Source organism: Olea europaea, unplaced genomic scaffold (genome assembly GCF_002742605.1).
Source record: "Olea europaea var. sylvestris unplaced genomic scaffold, O_europaea_v1 scaffold2249, whole genome shotgun sequence".
NCBI classification, from domain to species: domain Eukaryota; kingdom Viridiplantae; phylum Streptophyta; class Magnoliopsida; order Lamiales; family Oleaceae; genus Olea; species Olea europaea.
Genome location: NW_019240538.1, coordinates 53,641 through 75,127, shown reverse-complemented (window position 1 = coordinate 75,127; position 21,487 = coordinate 53,641). Strand labels below are relative to the sequence as shown.

The window sequence follows — 21,487 nt, the reverse complement described above, 5'->3', positions numbered from 1 at the left end:
CTGCCTGTGGAAATGGGTTCGGCCCCCCTGGTCGCCCAGCATTTCATGGAATTTCTGGTGGTAGATCATAGGTCGGCTTATCATGGAGTATTGGGCAGACCCGCTCTAAAAGATCTTTGGGCTGTGACGTCCATTCACTATCTGTGCATGAAATTCCCATCTGAACATGGAATTGCAACAGTCCGGGGCGATCAGATGGGCTCCAGAGCATGCTACCTAAACTCGCTGCGTAAATCCGAGCCTCGAACTGTCAATGTAATCCTAGCCGAAGTACCCGCTGAAGCCGGTACGGACGTGGAAATGCTCGACGCCCCTGAACAAGGGCATACCTCTGAACAAGAGGAAGATGTCGTCATGGAAGAAGCCCCTGAACAAGGACACCCTCTTGATGAGTTAGACTCCCGAATAATCAATTATGAACCAAATGCGACCCCCATGGAAGAACTGGAAACTTTCCCAGTCAATCCAGAAGACCCCAATCAAGTCTTACGCATAGGGAAGTCATTATCGCCTGAAGCAAAAATTGAGATGATACGATTCCTGAAAGAAAACCTGGATGTCTTCGCATGGAAATATGAAGATATGGTGGGAATAGATCCTAGGATCAGTTGCCATCACCTTAACATCAACCCCTCCTATGCCCCCCATAGACAGAAGAGGCGTGCCCTGAACCCGGAACGGTATGAGGCACTGAAAGACGAAGTAAGTAAACTTAGTCACAGTGGTTTCATCAGAGAGGCCATATATCCAAGGTGGATATCCAACCCGGTTCTGGTGAAAAAGTCCAGTGGGAAGTGGAGGGTCTGTGTGGACTTCACAAACCTGAATAAGGCGTGTCCCAAGGACAGCTTCCCACTTCCAAGAATTGATCAACTGGTGGACTCCACTGCTGGGCATGAACTACTGAGTTTCATGGATGCGTACTCAGGATACAACCAGATACCCATGTTCCGACCTGATGAGGAAGCTACATCATTCATTACGGACAGGGGGCTGTATTGCTACAAAGTTATGCCCTTCGGATTGAAAAATGCCGGGGCCACATACCAGAGGTTAGTCAACATGATGTTTGCTGAACTCATTGGCAAAACTATGGAGGTCTACGTGGACGACATGTTGGTCAAAAGCCTCCAGGCGGCCGAACACGTGAGTCACATTGACCAAACCTCCCAGATACTCAGAAAGTATAACATGAAGCTGAACCCCCTCAAGTGCACATTCGGAGTGACATCAGGCCAGTTCTTGGGATACATTGTAAATCAGAGAGGAATTGAGGCAAATCCGGCAAAGGTAGCGGCCTTACTAGAAATGAGGTCACCTCAGAAATCGAAGGAGGTCCAAAGTCTCAATGGCCGGATAGCCGCACTCAGCCGCTTCATCTCCAGAGCCACTGATAAAAGCTTACCTTTCTTCAATGTATTGAAGCAAGGAAAGAGATTCCAATGGACTTCGCAGTGCCAAGAAGCCTTCGAGTCTCTGAAGAAACACCTCGGGGAAGCACCCCTCCTGTCGAAACCCCAGTCGGATGAGTCTCTATTGCTGTATCTAGCAATTTTAGACGTGGCAGTCAACGCGGTCCTAACTAGGAAAGAAAATGAGCGTCAATTGCCGGTGTATTACATCAGCAAAGCACTTCTCCCAACTGAAACACGCTACTCCGACATGGAAAAACTGGAACTCGCACTTATCATAGCCTCAAGAAAGCTGAGGCCATATTTCCAAGCCCACTCAGTACAAGTCCTCACCAATTTTCCTTTAAGGCAAGTGATGCAGAAAACAGACGCGTCGGGACGCCTGCTGAAATGGGCTATTGAGCTCAGCGAGTTCGATCTCACGTTCCGACCTAGAGGCGCTATCAAGGGCCAGGCCCTTGTCGATTTTATGGTCGAGTTTACCAAAGCCCCAGAAATGGAGGACATAATGGAACCGACCGAGCCCCCCACATGGAAATTGTTTGTAGATGGGTCTTCAGGAGAGGCTGGCGTGGGGGCAGGAATCGTGTTGGAGAGCCCGGAAGGCCATTTGCTAAATTGTGCTGTAAGATTCGGCTTCAGAGCCTCGAACAGCGCGGCCGAATATGAGGCCCTTCTGGCACGTCTAAGGCTCGCTAAGGAAATGCAGGTCAGGAAGCTCCTAGCAAGCAGTGATTCTCAGCTCGTGGTAAATCAGGTAAATGAGGATTTCGCAGCCAAAGATGGTAACATGCTTGCATACTTGAAGCTGGTTCTGGACATAATTCCCCATTTCGAAAGGTTCGAACTGACTCAAGTCCCCCGTCTAGAAAATGCCCATGCAGATGCCCTCTCAAAGTTAGCCAGCAGCATGGACTCAGAGCTTCTAAGCATCGTCCCCATTGAGCACTTATCGAAGCCCTCCACCTTCGCAGGCGAAGAGTTACTGTGGATAGAAGGCACCCCATTTTGGATGCAGCCCATAAAAGCGTATCTGAAGGAGCAAACACTGCCCGCTTCCAGAGGCGAAGCAAGAAAATTAAGAAGAAGGGCTGCACACTTTGTCCTTCAAGAAGACACCCTTTACAAGAGAGGCTTCGCTTCGCCCCTTCTTCGATGTGTGGGCGGCGAAGAGGCCACATACATACTCAGAGAGATAAATGAAGGGATCTGCGGAAATCACTCCCGGAGGGATGGCTCTGACACACAAGGTTCTCCATCAAGGCTACTTCTGGCCAACCCTGAAAAGGGATGCTTACCAATTTGTCCAAAAATGTGACAAGTGCCAGCGCTTCTCTAACGCGCAAAGACAGCCTGCTCAGAGCATCTCTGTAGTGACCAGCCCTTGGCCATTCGCCAAGTGGGGCATCGACTTCATTGGTCCACTCCCAAAAGGGAGGGAAAACACAACTTCCGCCATTGTCGCCATCGACTACTTCACTAAGTGGGTCGAGGCAGAACCCCTTGCCCGAATCACCGAGGCCAATACTATGAAATTCGTTTGGAAAAACGTCATTTGTAGATTCGGCATTCCCCACTCCATTGTCTCTGATAATGAACGGCAGTTCGACAACAGGAAGATGCGAGACTTATGCGACGAACTGGGCATAAAGAAGGACTTCTCGACTCCGCATCATCCCCAGGCAAATGGACAGGTTGAAGCAGTGAACAAGACTATCAAGCACACCCTGAAAAGGAAACTGGATGCCTCAAAAGGCACCTGGGTTGACGAACTCCCCCACATCCTCTGGGCCATCAGAACAACTTGCCGGACTGCAACCAGCGAAACCCCATTTTCCATGACCTACGGAGCCGAAGCAATGAGTCCGGTCGAAGTTGGGATCCTATCACATCGACGGATACATTTCAATGAGATCGGCAACGACGAGGCACGAATAAGTGAACTGCACCTCCTTGAGGAAAAGAGAGATACTTCCCAAATGACCTTGGCAAAATATCATCGCAAGATGACCCGCTTTTACAACTCCAAGGTCAGAAACAGAACTCTCCGCTTGGGCGACCTCGTCCTCAAAAGAGTTTTCCAATCTTCAAAACCAACCGGGTCAGGAGTTTTTGGCCCGAACTGGGAAGGCCCTTACCGCATTCGAGGAGAATCCCGACCTGGTACCTACGAGTCGAAGATATGTCAGGAAGGATGCTACCTCACAAGTGGAACATCGAGCACTTGAGAAAATACTACCAGTAATAAAACTGCTCCGATCTGATCCTAAGGTGTCATAGCGAATCGGTTGTTCCGATCTGATCTCGGTTGTAAAGTTCTTAAGTGATGGAATCACCTTTGTAAAGGGTGGTGTAATTTATCTTAGTAATGAATTTCCAGTTCCAAACCAGATCAGCTAGGGAATAGCTTCCTCAGTTCTTCGGAAGGTTCATTTGAGCGATCCGATCATCAATTATTAGTTGATTACCAAGCGGTTCCTCATGTTTCCTCAATTGGTCTGACCTCAGATTATTAAGAAGTTGAAGTTAGGAATCACTTCCTGCTCACTTAAGTGTTTGGACTTATGTTTGCTTAAGCGGACCGGTTCACAATTGTTAACCGATCGTTGTCGCGAGGCAATTAGTCTAATGTTTGTCATTCATACAAGTATAAAACAAAAGGATTACAAAGAAGCAGAAGCCAAAAGACTTGACAAAAATTTTTCATTCCATTTCACAAAATTAAGGCACATTGGGGGCCGAAGCCATTACAAGACAAAAAGGAAACCCTAGTCTGTGGGAGGAATTTCAGCACTGGCCGCCTCCTGGGCCTCTGGAGCCTCCTCAGTAACTTTATCAGGCCGACCTCCGGTTGGTCCCCCAAACTCTGCCTCCAGTTGAGAGATGTCCAGAGTAGGATGCACCTCCTTCAGTCGACCCAGTAGGCTTTGGGCACTCCACGAGGCCCAAAAGTTGGCAAAGTCGTCGTAAAGGGGATGGTCTTCGAAGTGGTCAATAAAATTCTGGACTGCCACCTCCCCCGCAGACTTCAATTCCTCATTCAAAGAGGCGATCTCCTCTGACTGGGCCTCTGTCTGCTGCTTCAGCTCTGCCTTTTCTCTGTTAGAGGCCTCCAGAGCATTGGTGGCGAGCTTGTGGTGCTCGTTAGCGTGGTCAAGTCGTCGAGTCACAGTAGCCACTTGGCACTCCACCTCGTAGAGCTCTTTCTTCAGCCGCTCCACCTCTGCTTGTGTAGCAATAAGCTGGACCTCAACAGCTCTCTTCCTCTCATCTGCCTTGGTGGCTTTGGCCTGGGCCGCTCGCACAGCATCCCCATAATGCATCGCCTCCTCGAGGCGTTTGGCGAGGTCCTCCCTCTTGGAGTTTAGATCCTTCACCAAGCCCTCGAGCTGGATGCTTGTGCTTAGTGCCCGGGCCACGCAGGCGCTGTTCGCTGCCACCAAATCTTCGACCGTGCAGGAGGTGGTGTGGTCCCTCCACTCTTCAGTCCAATATTTGCTGTGGACCATCGCCACCGCAGTCGTCTCTGGAGGAAGAGCCTCCAAAACCTCCCTTACGGGCTCCTCTTGATTGGTACCCAGGAAATCAACCTCTTTGGTGGAGCGGGCCCTTTTTCTCCTCTGCTGCCCCGGAACTTGTTCAATGGGTACGGCAGCAAGGGGTGCTGTGTCCGGGGCAGCGACAGGCTCTGCTGGAGTAGGGCTTCTCTCCGAAAGGGCCACCCCCGTGGGAATAGTTGTTTGCCTCAAAACTGGGGGTGGCCTCGCCACAGTTGGGCATCTAGGAGGGGCGGCACTTTTCTTGCCCTTCCTTCGGAGGTCAGCCTCCGGGTCCTCAAGAACCTCTTCCTCCGTCGGAGGCTGGAGCCTCTTACTGGCCTCCACCAGCTCCTCCATTTGCTTCTTATACGAAGAGGAGGAGGCCTTCAGTGCCCGTGCCTCAGCCATCATTTTCTGGATGATCTTGAAGTCGGGGCGTACTGGCAGCTTCTTGTTGAAGTTATCTGCAAAGAAACAAATAAGGAATTAGTACAAGTCTAGGGAGTTCGGAATAAAAAAGTGTGTGGGCTCCGGTCCTGTTACCTTGAGACGCCATTAAGTCGTGAGTGATGAAATGGATATTCTTCCAGATCAGCCTGTGGTAGGACCTCTTCTTCTGAGGCAGCTGATAAATGACACAGATAGTGTCGAAGTCCTCTGTTGATAGCTCGCACCGAGGAAGAGAACCTACGAAAAGAAACATAACCGTTAGACACAAGCTGAACCGAAGAGAAAATAAACGGAGCAACTACTATACTCACTAAGTGTAGAAAACTTCGCTGGACTGTAAGAGGCGCCAGGGGGTCCCCCTCCATTGTGTCCCATCGCCCCGCTGCCCAGCACCATGAGCTCTTCCATTCCTTGATGGAGCTCGGCAGATCGATCACGAATGGAGTGTGGGAACCCCATGACGTAAGGTAGTACCAACCCCGGGTCTTATCCCCCCGACAATAACCTTGGGTATATAGAGGGTCTGGAAAACGGAAAGGGGCATCTCCACCCCTAATGACGCCTCTTTCCACAACATCCAGGAGCCCACCATCTGGCTCCAGGAGTTTGGATTGAGCTGCGTCGGGGCTAGCCCATAAGACCTAAGCACCAACCTAAAGAATGGGTGGATAGGCAGCCTAAGTCCGGCCCTAAGGATCGCCTCACTAACGGCCACACAGCCCAGCCTTGGGTAACAGGCTCTCTCTTTCGGCCTGGGGAGGATCAAGTCTACACTGTCTGGGATCCTATATTCTGTCCTAAGTCTACCCAGGTCGGCCTTCCTTAATTTTGATGGGTAGTTCGACCCCCCCAATACACAGAGGTATCTGGGGCTATCTGGTCGTTTCCATATGTTCTCCCCCCCATTATCGCCCCAGCTATTTATGAGGAGGTCACCACAGTGGGCTCGTCCACCCTCACTATTTCTAAGCCCCTCCCCAAACCAGAACTCCCTTCCGTGGCCATTCGTTAAGAAATTTTTTAAAGTCCAAATGGGCGCTGAAACTTACGGGTTTGGAAGTTTTTCCTAGCCGAAAATGGTGTAGGATCGCCGGAAGTATCGTTCTTTCTCGCCGGAGTTGCTTGCAAAACGCCGAAAATCGCCGGAAATTTGAGAGCAAATGGTGATTTCAGTCTTGCAAAGGTAGAAAGTCTGAGAAAACCCCAGAGTCCTCCTTTTATAGGAAAAACAAGTCCAATCTCCACCGTTGAATTCAAATGCGATCAATCTAAGCCGTTCGTCGCATCCTCAATCCAGGCCGTTGAAACGAAACGCCAGATTTGATCTACGCCCAAGATGTCGCTGTGACCTTCACGCTAAATTGAAACGCATCACCTCGGTTACAACCAACCGTCAATAATAATTACTAGCCGCAGCAGCCTTTTAGGAGAATGGGCATAGCACCCAACTGTCACCTTGGAAACACGCAATAGTTGTCAAATCATTGGATGTTTGGGTCGCCTCGGATGAGCTCCTCCTCCAACTTTACAAAGCTTGGACGCACCTGACGCGAACGCCCCATTGGCTCGTCGCCTCGGAAGCTGCGTTTCCCCCCCATGCTTCACAAAGTTTCAGCCATCTCCCCACGCGTCGACCTTTTTTCGTCAACGCATCGGTGCGAGATGAGTTCCTCTTCCAACTTTACAAAGCTTGGACGCACCTGACGCGAACGCTCCATTGGGTCATCGCCCGGACGCCGCGTCTCCTTCCATGCTTTACAAAGTTTCAGCTATCCCCACGCGTCGACCTGTTCTTTCAGCGCATCGACGCCTCGATATCGAGATCAAGTACTGGGACGCGCCTGATGCGAATGCCCCGCGTCGGCCTATTATCCTAACCTCGGCTGCTGCGACAAGTTGACCCCCAAAAAAAAAATAAAAAGGGTCCCATGACTCGCAGCCCGGTTAGGAAAACAAATCCACGCATAATATAAATATTCATTCCTGGATTTGGGGGACCACTGTTACGCCTCGACTATTCGCGCCTCGACACCGAAGTGCCATCTCACCACCGAGGCCGAGATCAAATAGACCTTATGCAGCACCATTTACTCAGACCTGAAAACGACCCTCCCGAAGCTTCTCCAAAGTGATATAGCGATTCCTACTACTGATCTGCCGAAGCATCTCACCTCCGAGGTCGAGATCAAGTGGACCCCGGTTAGAAGATCCGCCGCCAGTTTAAGATTTGTCCTGCACCTAAGGCTTAAATTGATTTGACGTCTCCATGAGGCTATTTGATGTGACTTATCAACTTTATGTCAATTCAACTCAGGGGAAACAAACTGTCCGCCCACTCTACAAGCGCGGCTGATCGACGCCTATGAGCAGACGCTTCATACCGTCAGATGAACACACGCATTCCACATCCAGCGGTTCATACCACCTATAAATACCCAAGGTTTGGCAAGAGGCAAAGGTAATGAAACTCTCAATACATAGCATTCCATAACAAGTTCATCTATTCTCCTCCCCCTTTATTGATTGATTTGTGTAGCCACTGGGCACTGTTCCGACCACCCAAACCTGACTTGACAGTCGGAGTGTACACGGCCGCCACCACCCCTGTCGGTTCTGGCCGTGTGCACCTGACCGTTTATTCATTTCGCAGGGAGGAATGCGTGGAGTAGCTATAAGTTGGCCACGTGGAAGAGCCATTTTTGGAGGTCAACAGCAACTATCAAATTTAACTCTTGTAACTAACAATTTGATTGATTGTAAGTAACAATCTTGACATTATTTTATGTCAAATTGACACCCAATTGCCATTGCACTCAAAAAATTGACACTCAATTAATTCGAAGTTCCCTTTTTTTATTTTGAAATTGTTCACAATAAAAAAATGATATTATTTGCATTCGGACTGCTCAAGGTGACTGAATAATAATTAGAAAGGGAGTGACCTAAGAGCCCAGCCCAAATGCATGAAACATGGTGGGTCCAAGCAAAGACGAATGATCCAATTTATGTGAATTTTGGAGAAGTCAAAAGAACTCAATCAAATTGGGACTCAACACAATAATTAATTTTGTTACGTATTGACACTTAGCAGACCCACTGGGTCCATCTCTTCCGACCCACGTGACATCTTATTCGAGGCTCAGAGGCCCATGCCAGACGTGGCCCAAGTGCTGATACCGAAGCTAATATGCCGAAGTGACCTTGTAGCCGAGGCCCTTCCTTCTGAGGCCCAATCTTCTCTCGAGGTCTTGAAGCTCTAAGCAGCACCCCTCCCCAGAGATCCGGTCTTACACAAGGATCATTCTTGAGTGATTGATGGGACACCCATCATAGAGTGCAAGTGCCATGTCTTCTCAACGTAGTGGCAGAGTCACCAATTAATTAATGTGCAGCAGGCTAGGAAGTCAAATGTGACACCTATAATTGGACATGTAAACTTACGAGATGAGGCTACTTGTACTCCAAACCAAGGGCCACGATCTAAATAGTAATACTATAAATACTTCCCATGTATCTTTCACAAGGGTAATGCAAGAATCAATACAAGAAACAACACTTTATTCAACTCTTTCTTATTATCTTTCAACACAATAGGAGTTTACACATTTTCACATACACATTTACAAACATCGATTGGTAATTATTGTACAATCGATCTACGAATATCTCGTCAGATTTCGAACGTTCTCGTCCCGTGCCATTGAGCTATTCCCACGCCCTTGATCTGTCCATTTTAGACCGTCCACGTGTCTTTGTGTGTTGGACTTTTGCTTACGTATGCGCGGGTGGGTCAGGCATCTGTTGGCAACATTTTTTTGGGGTCAACAGATTGGTGCCGACTGTGGAAAACCATACTATAACCACGAGCAACCATGTGGAAGAAGCTTATCGAAAAGAATATTTGGGCATCCCCCTTGAAAAATGATTTGTTCTTGCAAAAGAACAAGTGGAAGCCCCACAACTTAGCAACAATCTGAGATTGGAACAGAAGAGAATGAGTTCAGAAGAAGATGTACCCCGTAAGAGAAAATATGGGAATACCCCCACCAGCAGCTGCCCCTGCAGCTCGGCATCGGGCTCACCACCACCACAGAAGAGGTGGCATGCGGATGGCCGCTCAGTTGTCTAGGGAAATGACCACCATGGCCGTAAACATGAGGGACATTGCTTACTAAAACATGGCCATGAGATAACTAATGGCCCAAATGCAGAGCCAGGGAGGCTTCCCCATTCCTCCCTATGCACCCCAAGAACATTATGACCAAGTTGAGGAAGTTCAAAGCCAAAGGGCTATACCAGCAGAATACAGCTGAGGCAGGAGCCCCATGGAGAGGGAAGTAGAAGTTGATGTTTCCTCCATTATGTTGCTAGCCGACCCATCGAGGCCCGGCATAGCCAGGACAACTTTCCACAAAGACCAAGGAGGTCTAACAGCGTCTTTGACAGAATTAGCCCTGCAGAATCGAGGCACAGACAGTAGTAATAACGCGAGCCTCGGAATAGACCACAACACCCACCTCCGATGTCTTATCAGCCAGAGGAAAGGCATGAGAATGCCCCCATGCCGCTCCACCTAGAAATAGGCACCAAAGGAGGGAAGAGGAGGCTAGGACCCAAGCTGGACCTTCTCATCAAATACCCAGGTATGAAGTCGAGGAAAATAATGACTTAGATAAGTAGTAGAGGTCCTGTGACTTGAACAACGACGATGAAAATCTACCATTCTCAAGAGAACTAAGAAATGTCCAGGTTTCGAGCCACTATGTGATGCCCAAGATACCAAAGTATGATGGGAGAGGCGACCCAGAAAAATACCTAAGCGCTTATAAAACACATATGAGTCTTAGAGGCGCCACCCCAACTGTGAAGTGTATAGCTTTTCATTTGACACTTAGTGGAGCGGCTGAAATCTGGTATAGTCGGCTGTCGCCTGGGAGCATAAGGAGTTGACCAGAATTCAAGACCACTTTCCTAAAGAGGTTTGCGGTGAGCAATGAGGGAGAGGCCCCCATCCAGAGCCTTCAAGACATGAGGCAGGCACATGGAGAATCCTTGAAAAGCTTTTTATCACATTTTACCGACGAAATGACGTATTGTGTGCAAGTCACCAATCATGAAGCCTTGTCAGCCTTAAGAGGAGGTCTGAATATGAACACACTGTTCTGAAGGGATGTGCAAAACCAAGATTCCATCACCTACGACGCCCTGTTGGAAATGATAAGGCGGGAGATTATTAATGAAGAATTAATTGAGCACTGGAATCGGGCCAGTAGAGGCCTCCCACCTCAACAAAGACAGCGTGCCAGGGGACCTACTTCCCACCTGATGGACTACCAGATGAAACCACCTGGTAATAGAAATTCAGGGCAATCACTTGCCACAACCACTTTGAACGTAGTTCCAACATTGGCATATGAAAATGTCAATCCAGCAACTACTGACCCGAAGAAGGAACTTCACAACAGGTCCCCCGTAGAGGAAGAGGTCGGGGCGTGGTTCAGGACCTAGGAATAGAATCAGAAGCCTCTTGATTATTGTACGTACCACCGCTCCTACAGTCATGACACGTCTGAGTGTCGGGAGTACACATACCGCAATCAACAAAAAAACCCCCAAGACAGGAGGAATGATTTGCTACAGGCAAACAGGTCCCCACCTAGGAACGACCAGCGACCTGGGCATAAGGAGGCTATTCCCTGCTAGCGAGATATATCCCTCCGTCGAAGGGAACATGGTGTAGAGAGATCCAGGGAAGGACACAGGCATCATAAGAACTGCCATGCACAAGAGGAGGCCCCTATTCATGAGATAGACACCATATTTGGAGGCCCCTATGTGAGGGGAGACTCGAAACACAAAACGAAACTACACTCGAAAGGCCAAGCGCCTCCTACTGACCAATTACATCGTGGACAGTAGCTCCCGAAGAAACTAATTACCACCCATTGTCTTCACCCAAGAGGACTTTGAAGGGGTTTATTACCCCCATTGTGATGTACTTGTAGTAAGGTCCGTGGTGCCCCGAAATGTGCTCAAGCGAATGCTAGTAGATAACAGCAGCTCCGTTAACATCCTGTTCAGATCCACCTTCGATAGGATGATCTTGGACCACGAAGTGATGCCCAGCACCACTCCTCTATACGGATTTATCGGGGATAGTATCACTCTGAGAGGAAAGATAACATTGGCAGTAGAAATGGGAGAGTCTCCTCAAACCACCATGAACTTCATGGAATTCTTTATTGTAGACAATTGGTCGGCTTACCACGGAGTCTTGGGCAAGCAGCCCTGGAGGATTTAGGAGCCGTCACTTCCATCCATCACTTATGCATAAAACTCTCAACTGAGAACGGGGTGATAACAGTGAGAGGTGACCAAAAAGGATCCAGAGAATGCTACTTGAGCTCCATCAGGAAGGTCGAGCCCCGAGACGTACATGCCATCCTGGTAGATGTGGATATGGCAGACGTCCCAAGTAAGGTCCCTCCTGAACAAGAGGATGTTGACATAATCGATGCATCTCCCGAGCATGAAGAACTCCCCATCATTGATGAGATCGATCCCGCGTGATTGAGCACGAACCCCAAACAACCCCGATTGAGGAACTAAAAAGCTTCCCGGTCGATCCCCATAACCCCGCAAAGTTGTTGAAAGTGGGCGTAGGCCTGAGCAATGACATGAAAGAAAAATTGAAAGACTTTCTCTACAAGAACCTTGTCGTCTTTGCTTGGAGGCATGAGGACATGGTGGGCATAGACCCCAAGGTCAGCTGCTACCACCTAAAAATAGATCCTAAGGTTACCCTGCATAGACAGAAGAGAAGAGCTCTCAACCCAGGAAGATATGAGACTCTGAAGGAAGAAGTGCAGAAGCTAATCGAGAATGACTTCATCAGAGAGGCCATCTATCCGAAGTAGGTCTCCAACCCGGTGCTAGTCAAGAAGCACAACGGTAAGTGGAGGATATGTATTGACTTTACCAATCTCAACAAGGCATGCCCCAAAGACAACTTTTCACTTCCGAGAATTGATTAATTGGTAGACTCCACCGCCGGGCATAAGCTCATGAGCTTCTTGGATGCCTACTCTGGCTACAACCAAATACCCATGTACCCGTCCGATGAGGAAAATACCTCCTTTATCACTGACAGAGGCCTTTACTACTATAAGATGATGTCCTTCGGGTTGAAAAACGTCGGGACGACCTACCAAAGGCTTGTCAACAAAATGTTTGTAGACCTCATCGACAAGATAATGGAAGTCTACGTTGACGATGTGCTTATGAAAAGTCTGAAGGCAGACGACTATGTGACACATTTGGATAACACTTTTCGAATCTTCAGGAAGTACAGGATGAAGCTCAACCTCCTCAAGTGTGCTTTTGGCGTTGCCTCTAGCAAGTTCCGGGAGTACATGGTCAACCAAAGAGGAATCGAAGCCAACCCTGAAAAGATCAATGCATTACTAGAGATGAGATCACCCTAGAAATTGAAAGGAGTCCAAAGCCTAATGGGACGGGTGGCAGCCCTTAGCCTCTTTGTCTCCAAGGCCACCGATAAATGCCTCTCGTTCTTTAAGGTATTGAAAGTCGAGAAGAAATTCGAATGGAATGAGGAGTGTGAAGAAGCCTTCCAGGGCCTGAAAATGCACCTAGGGCAGGCTCCCCTCCTCTCCAAGCCTAAGCCCAACGATATCCTCCAGCTGTACCTGGCCGTTTCCAACGAGGCCATCAGCACAGTCTTGATCCGAGAAGAAGGAGCCACCCAACTCCCAGTATACTATACCAGCAAGGCACTCCTATCTCCAGAAACTCGTTATCCCGACATGGAGAAGCTAGCCTTATCCTTGATCACAGCTTCTAGGAAGCCGAGGCCCTACTTCCAAGCGCACACCATTCACGTGCAAACCAACTTCCCTTTGAGGCAAGTGCTACAGAAGCCAAACACCTCAGGAAGACTATTGAAATGGGTAGTGGAGCTAAGTGAATTCGACATTGTCTTTAAAACAAGGGCAGCCATCAAGGGTCAATCCTTAACCGATTTTGTAGCAGAGTTCGCCAATGTACCCGAGGTAAAAGAAGTTATGGAACCTGTTAAATCCCCCACGTGGAACTTGTTCGTGGATGGTTCGGCTGAAGACAAAGGTTCGGGAGTTGGAGTAGTCCTGGTCAGCCCAGAAGCTCACAAATTGAACTCAACTATGAGGTTCGGATTTAGGACTACCAACAATGCTACTGAATATGAGGCGCTCCTTGCGGGCCTCAGATTAGCCAAAGAAATGCAAGGAAAATGCAAGGAGGCTACGTATCAACAGTGACTCCCAACTGGTTGTGAGCCAAGTGAATCGTAGTTTTTCAGCTAAAGATAAAACCATGGCCTCCTAAATGAAGATGGTGACGAACCTCCTCCTATCTTTTGAAAAATTCAAAATAATGTAGATCCCCCGCCTCGAGAACGCACATACAGATGCTTTCTCCAAACTCATGAGTAGCAGAGACTCTGAACTACTTGCTATAGTACCAATTCAGCACCTTCTCATACCGTCTATCGAGGCCTCTGAGGTGATGTGGGTCGAAGGAACCCCCACCTGGATACAACCAATCATAGCCTACCTAAAGGACCAGGTCCTACCTACTAACAAAGATAAGGCCTACAAGCTGAGAAGGAGGTCAGCTCATTTCCTCTTCGTTGATGACGTACTCTACAAAAGAAGCTTCTCCTCCTTACTTCTTCGCTTCTTGGGGGGAGACGATACCACTTACATTCTGAGGAAAATCCACGAAGGTGTTTGTGGCAATCATTTAGGAGGAATAGCCTTGGTACAAAAGGTACTGAGGCAAGGGTACTACTGGACCACCTTCAAAAAGGAAGCGCTTCAGTTCGTGCGCAAATGTGACAAGTACCAATGGTTCTCCCCCATTCAGAGGCAACCCTCATAGGAGCTAACTGCCATCTCCAGCCCATGGCCCTTCTCCAAGTGGAGCGTAGATCTGATAGGTCATATGCCTAAAGGTGGAGGAGGTACGAACTTCACCATTGTGGCCATTAACTACTTCACGAAGTGGGTTGAGGCCGAACTGCTAGCAAAAATCACAGAAGCAAACACCTCCAAGTTCTTTTGGAAGAATATTATATGCCGGTTCGAAATTTCCCACTCCATAGTTTCAGACAATGGAAGACAGTTCGACAATAAAAAAGTCAGGAACCTATGTGAAGAACTTAGAATCAAGAATCATTTCTCAATGCCTCATCATCCTCAAGCCAATGACCAGGTTGAAGCTATAAATAAGATGATAAAACATGTCCTCAAAAGGAAACTGGATGCATCAAAGGGAGCCTGTGTTGATGAGCTGCCTCAAGTTCTTTGTGTAATTCGAACTACAGCCAGAACTCCCACGGAAGAAACTCCTTTCTTCATGGCCTATGGAACCAAAGCCATGAGCCCAGTCGAGGTTGGCCTCCCATTATCGCATAGTCCGCACTTCAGCGAAATATCTAATGACGAGCTACGGAGGTTCAACCTCGACTTTATTGCTAAAAGAAGAGATGACTCCCAACTGAGGCTCGCCGCTTACCAAAGGAAAATGACCAAATACTTCAATTCTAAGGTGAAGAAAAGGTCCTTCCAAATTAATGACCTAGTCCTTAGGAAAGTCTTCCTCTCCTCCAAAGGACCTAGAGAAGGTACCATGGGTTCAAACTGGGAAGGCCCTTACAGAGTGAAAGAAGAACTCTGACCCTGCACCTACAAAATCAAAGACGTGGAAGGCAAGGCACAGCCTCGTCCATGAAACATTGAGAATCTCAGAATTTACTACCAATGAATGTACCGCATCGCTGGAGGATCTTCCCCAGCTAATGTAACTGTTTCAGCTTCAATAAAATGTCATTAAAATTCAGATACGACTCTCGAAGCGTGGGAGCCTCGGAGGAGAGATCCAGATCCCCAACTCTGGGACCTTGCCCGGACTCCGAGGCTCACTCCATATGCCTTCCTTTGGTGAGGCTGAACGCCAATGGGAGAAGCTTTTACATGGCTACACCAACTACCATGTAGGGAAGTGTGGAAGCCTTAGAGGAGAGGTCCAGACCCCCAACTCTGGGGTCACCTCGCTCGGACTCCGAGCTCACTCTACATGCCTTCCTTTGGCGAGGCTGAACGCCAATGGAAGAAGCTTCTACATGGCTGCACCATCCACCATGTAGGAAAACGTGGGGGCCTCGGAGGAGAGGTCCAGACACCCAATTCTGGGGTCACCTCGCCTGGACTCCGAGGCTCACTCCACATGTCTTCCTTTGATGAGGCTGAACGTTAATGGAAGAAGCCTCTACATGGCTACACCATCTACCATGTAGGGAAGCGTGGGAGCCTCAGAGGAGAGGTCCAGACACCCAACTTTGGGGTCACCTCGCCTGGACTCTGAGGCTCACTCCACATGCCTTCCTTTGAAAAGGTTGAACGCTAAAAAGTCTCTACATGGCTACACCATGTAGGGAGGCGTGGGAGCCTCAGAGTAGAGATCCAGATCCACAACCCTGGGGTTACCTCGACTAAACTCCGAGGCTCACTCCACATGCCTCGATATGAATATCTCATCCACCATTCGAACTTAATGGAAAGATTCAGTCAAATAATCTACCTTAGAGGAGAGGTCCAGACCCCCAACTCTGGGGTCACCTCGCTCGGACTCCGAGCTCACTCTACATGCCTTCCTTTGGCGAGGCTGAACGCCAATGGAAGAAGCTTCTACATGGCTGCACCATCCACCATGTAGGAAAACGTGGGGGCCTCGGAGGAGAGGTCCAGACACCCAATTCTGGGGTCACCTCGCCTGGACTCCGAGGCTCACTCCACATGTCTTCCTTTGATGAGGCTGAACGTTAATGGAAGAAGCCTCTACATGGCTACACCATCTACCATGTAGGGAAGCGTGGGAGCCTCAGAGGAGAGGTCCAGACACCCAACTTTGGGGTCACCTCGCCTGGACTCTGAGGCTCACTCCACATGCCTTCCTTTGAAAAGGTTGAACGCTAAAAAGTCTCTACATGGCTACACCATGTAGGGAGGCGTGGGAGCCTCAGAGTAGAGATCCAGATCCACAACCCTGGGGTTACCTCGACTAAACTCCGAGGCTCACTCCACATGCCTCGATATGAATATCTCATCCACCATTCGAACTTAATAGAAAGATTCAGTCAAATAATCTAAGTGCAATTTGGACATCGTGGTTTATCTCAAAGTGATGGAGCCTAAGTACAACCCATTAAGTCATCATTTATATGGCTTGATTATTAGCTCACCTTGAAGCGAGATGTCAAGTTCAGATTGCTAATTCAAACTTATGCTTGATTATTTACCGACGTGCATGCACTTGATATTAAAAAGAAAGCAAAACTTTGCAAACCATGGCATTCATTAATATTGAGAACATTACAAGGTGGGCTCAAAGCCAGTACATTGATAGATATTGAAAAGGAATCCTATACCAAGCTTCGGATGATGGGGGGAGCGCCTCTGCAGCAGGAGCTTCAGCAGCTTGAGCGTCAGGCCCCTCTTCAGTTTTTTCAGCTGCTTCTTCCCCTACTGCTTCCTCAGCTGGGGTCTGAGGTACCTCATCCACAAACTCAAACCTAAGTTGAGATAGGTCGTAGCCTGGGTAAAGTTTCTCAGCCCTCTCCATCACCTCAGCGTAGCTGAAGTTTTTTCAGTATGTGCTGAAGCTTCAGTACTCCTCGGTGTTGTGGAAATTGGCAATGAACTCTTTGATTGGCTCCTACCTCGCCATCTTGGCTGCCTCCTTTGCCTTGGCTAGTTCATCAACATGTCATTTTATTTGGTCATTCAAAAAGTTATATGCATCCTTAGTCCTAGCAAGCTCAAGGTTTGCTTTTTCCAGAGCCTCAGCAGTGACCTTCTGATGATTGTTTGACATCTCCATCTTTTTAGTGAGGGAGGCCACCTCACACCGAGACCCATATGCCTTCTTCTTCAAGGCCTCTATTTGGGCCAAGGCAGATTCCAACTTGGCAGCATCTTCAACTTTTTAGGCCTTAGTCTCTTCTACCTCGGCCCTCAACCTCTTCAACCCTTCCCCAGCAGAGGCCAGCTTCTTTTCTGAGGACATGGTCCTCGCTTGGAAGTCAGTGAGGACCTCTCCACACTCCTAAGCGAGGCCAAATGTCCTCGCGCTTTGGCTCACCAGGGACCTTGAGAGGTCAACAGCGTCGCAGGACGAGTAGTGCAGCATCCACCTATCAGTCCAAAATTTGTAAAAATTGGCTGCAGCACCTTGGATCTCTTCAGGAAGAGCCTCTAACAAAGCAGGGACAAGCTCTTCTTCACGCCCAGCCAGGAAGTTAGGGGATTTTCCTTGGGTCCTTACGGGCCTCTGCCTCGCAACCTCCTCTTCTGCCTTTAATGCAGCCAACCTCGTTGCCTCTTTCGCCGCCTCTTCCACCTCCGAACCATCTCCACCTTCACTGCCTTCATGGCAGAGTCCGGGAGCTTCGGTGGTCGGGAGTTCTTGCTAGTTTGGGAAATGGAAGTCCAAAACTTCCCCAAAGAACTGGTGAGGTGGACCAGCTTCCTCTTCTTCTGGGAGTCCTCAGGGACTTTCTCTTTTCCCCGAGGCTCCCTATCTTTCTCCTTCCTCGGGGCCTCCTCCTTGGCAGCCTGAGAGGTATTGACTTTGGAGAGGTTCTCCACCTTGCCTCTCACCTCTTTAGCCCCGCTTGAACCGGGTTATAGAGGCTGGGCCCCAACAGTAGTGGTGGCCTTCATTATGGTGGCCATGTTGGGGGCGAGGTCTCCCTCCTTCTGAACTTATCTGCAACACAAAGGAACGGATCAGAGGTTGACATCATTAAGCAAACTTTTCCATCTCAAAGTACAAGGACTTCTTACCCTTGGAAGCCATAAGTCCGAAGTCAAGGAAATAACAGCTTCGGTCGATGAGATGATCGAAGTGGTGAAGCTTCAGAGGACGCTTGTAGATGTCCTCTATAACATCAAACTCCACTTCCTGAAACTGGTACCTCGTACCCGAGTCTACAAAACATGTGAAAACGGTTAGCAAAAAGTAAATTCCAGAAAGCTCAGTAGAATATAAAATACAGCTTAGGCTGGGGAATTCACGAGCTTCGTAGTACTGGGTCGGTACCGTACAAGCTAAGGCTTTCTCCCCAACTACTCCCTGCTAGTTGTCCCGAACCCAGAACCATGACTCCTTCCACACCTTGATGGAAGAAGGCAATCCTACCACAAAAGGGGTGTGCAACCCCCAGGAGTAATATAGTACCACCCCTTCGACTCATCTTTGCCCAAGACTCTGGGCTGGAAGACATGTAAAGGCATATCCTTCCCCATTGACACTTCCTTCAACGGGAAGTAAGACCTCACCAACTAGCCCCACCCATTCGGCAGAACCTAGGTCGGCAACAACATAAAATTTCTTAGCACTGCCCTGAAGAAGGGATACAGAGGAAGACGCATACCCGCCTTAAACAAGTATTCACTGACTGCGAAACATCCGGGCCTCGGATAGGAAGCCCGTTCGTCAGCCTCGGGGATTAACATTTCTATGTTATGAGGCACGCAATACCTCTCCCTTAACTCCCCAACCTCTTCGGGGTAATATTTGAGGGTATCCTGGATGCACCCCACTCCTCCTCATAATTTACGGGCTCCTCGGTTATAGCATAATGTTCGACCTTGGAGTCCCCCCTATGAACTGACCCCTCCCCAAACGACACAACAGTGACTACCCCCATACCCGAAGTGGACTCCTTATCAGAATAAGTTTGGAAAATGGACAAAGATCACAAAACAAATTCTCGCAAAAAGTACGCAATCGACTAAGGACACTGAAGGATGCCGGAAAACAGGAATGGAGCAAAGCTTCTACGCCGAAAAATTATATTTTCAACAAACACAGAGAATTGCAGAGATAGAAAGGTCACAAAATGGAAGTCTCCTGCCTTTTATACAAGTTCAGGTCAAACACCAGCCATAAGATCAATGCTCATTAAATCTGGGTCCTTCATTGCAGATCAAATCCGAGGCGTAGAATTCAAACCGTTTTCAAAATCAACGCCTCTTATCCAAACGCGCTTTCCACTCACCTCTCCAAACGCGTCTCCTTTAGAAGCCCCAGCTGTAGCCATCATTGCACATTCAATGCAGCAGTCGTACGTGCCTTGGAAGTCGAAATGGTTCGACTGCCTTTTCTTGGTAACATGCACAAAACATCAAATCATTGGCACAAACATCAAAGACAATCATCTCTTAGCAAGCGTCGACAGGTTCGATCCACTTCACCGCCTCGGCTTCCACATCTACTTCTACGCAGTTCAGCCATATCTTAGCAAGCCTTGGTAGCTTCGATCCACTTCATTGCCTCCGCTTCCAAATCTGCTTCTGCGCAGTTCAACCACATCTTAGCAAGCCTCGGCAGGTTTGATCCACTTTACTGCCTCGGCTTCCACATCTACTTCTACACAGTTCAGCCACATCTCACTTCATCGCCTCGGCTTCCACATCTGCTTCTACGCAGTTCAACCACATCTTAGCAAGCCTCGACATGTTCAATCCACTTCACCACCTCAGCTTCCACATCTGCTTCTACGCAATTCAGCCACATCTTAGCAAGTCTCGACAGGTTCGATCCACTTCATAGCCTCGGCTTCCACATCTGTTTCTACGCAGTTCAGCCACATCTTAGCAAGCCTCAATAGTTTCGATCCACTTCACAGCCTCAGCTTCTTCATCTGCTTCGCAGTTCAGCCACATCTTCTCAAGCCCCGACAAGTTCGAGACTTCTTCATCACCTTCCCCAATCACAGCAACACCACCACTTTCAACTCCAACCATGATATAAATATATATAGTTGGACTTGGGGGACTATTAGTTGAGGCACAAAAAATTCAAAATATTAGTTGAGGCACAAAAAATTCAAAAGTCCACGCATTACGTAAATGACCATACTTAGACTTGGGGAACTATTGTTACGTATTAACACTTGGCTGAACCATTGGGCCCATGGCCTACCTCTTTCGACCCACGTGACATTTTATTCGAGGCTCCGAGGCCCATGCCAGACGTGGCCCAAGTGCTGATACCGAAGCTAATATGTCGAATGACCTTGTAGCCGAGGCCTTTCCTTCTGAGGCCCAATCTTCTCACGAGGTCCCGAGGCTCTAAGCAGCACCCTTCCCCAGAGATCCGATCTTACACAAGGATCATTCTTGAGTGATTGATGGGACACCCATCATAGAGTGTAAGTGTCTTATCTTGTCAACATAGTGACAAAGCCGTCAATTAATTAATGTGCACGAGCTAGGAAGTCAAATGTGACACCTATATTTGGATATGTAAACTTACGAGATGAGGCCATGTGTACTCCAAACCAAGGGCTCCGATCTAAATAGTAATACTATAAATACTCTCCATGTATCTCTCACAAGTGTAATGCAAAAATCAATAAAAGGAACAACATTTTACTCAACTCTCTCTTATTATCTTGCAAGACAATACGAGTTTACACATTTACAAACATCGATTGGTAATTATTGTACAATCGATCAACGAATATCTCGCGATTCCGAACGTTCTCGTCCCGCACCGTTGAGCTATTCTCACGCCCTTGATCTGTTCATTTTAGACCGTCCATGTTTCTTTACGTGTTGGACTTCGCTTACGTGTGCGCGGATGGATCCGGTATCTGTTGGCAACATTTTTTGGGGTCAACAAATTTCACTTGCTGAAATGGATCACATTGCGGATAGGCAGCAAATTGAAATATGGAAGGTTTTGCCATTGAGATGATTCAAGCAATTTAAGGTCTTTAGACATAAAATGTGAAAGCCTTTTCAAAAATAATGAAAAAAAAAATTAAAGTAGAGCAGTAATAACCAACAAAAAATTTGCCTACAATATTATTGAATGTGATTTGTTGGAAATCAATATGTGGCGATATTTTCAAATAGAATTATCGAGTATCATTAATTATCATCCGTTAATGATTACCTTCAGTAGCTAGCTTATTTTTCGCCATTTATTAACTTATAGAAGAGTAGAACATGTTAACTT

At 48.1% G+C, this 21,487-nt stretch overlaps 1 protein-coding gene across 1 annotated transcript; it reads left to right on the top strand.

The window, feature by feature from the left end:
• The first annotated feature begins 1,113 nt into the window (after positions 1-1,113).
• On the top strand, positions 1,114-3,812 carry LOC111381073. Its single transcript, XM_023004789.1, has 5 exons — positions 1,114-1,290; positions 1,426-2,481; positions 3,095-3,442; positions 3,519-3,653; positions 3,759-3,812. The coding sequence occupies exons 1-5, from the start codon at positions 1,114-1,116 to the stop codon at positions 3,810-3,812; spliced, it is 1,770 nt and encodes a 589-aa protein (XP_022860557.1).
• The last annotated feature ends 17,675 nt before the right edge of the window (positions 3,813-21,487 follow it).

Coding starts and splice junctions, on each gene's coding strand:
- LOC111381073 (XM_023004789.1), top strand. CDS start 1,114: ATGTTGGTCAAAAGCCTCCAGGCGGCCGAACACGTGAGTCACATTGAC. Junction 2,482..3,094: donor TGCCCGCTTCCAGAGGCGAA/GCAAGAAAATTA, acceptor CATCATCCCCAG/GCAAATGGACAGGTTGAAGC. Junction 3,443..3,518: donor CCCGCTTTTACAACTCCAAG/GTCAGAAACAGA, acceptor CAACCGGGTCAG/GAGTTTTTGGCCCGAACTGG.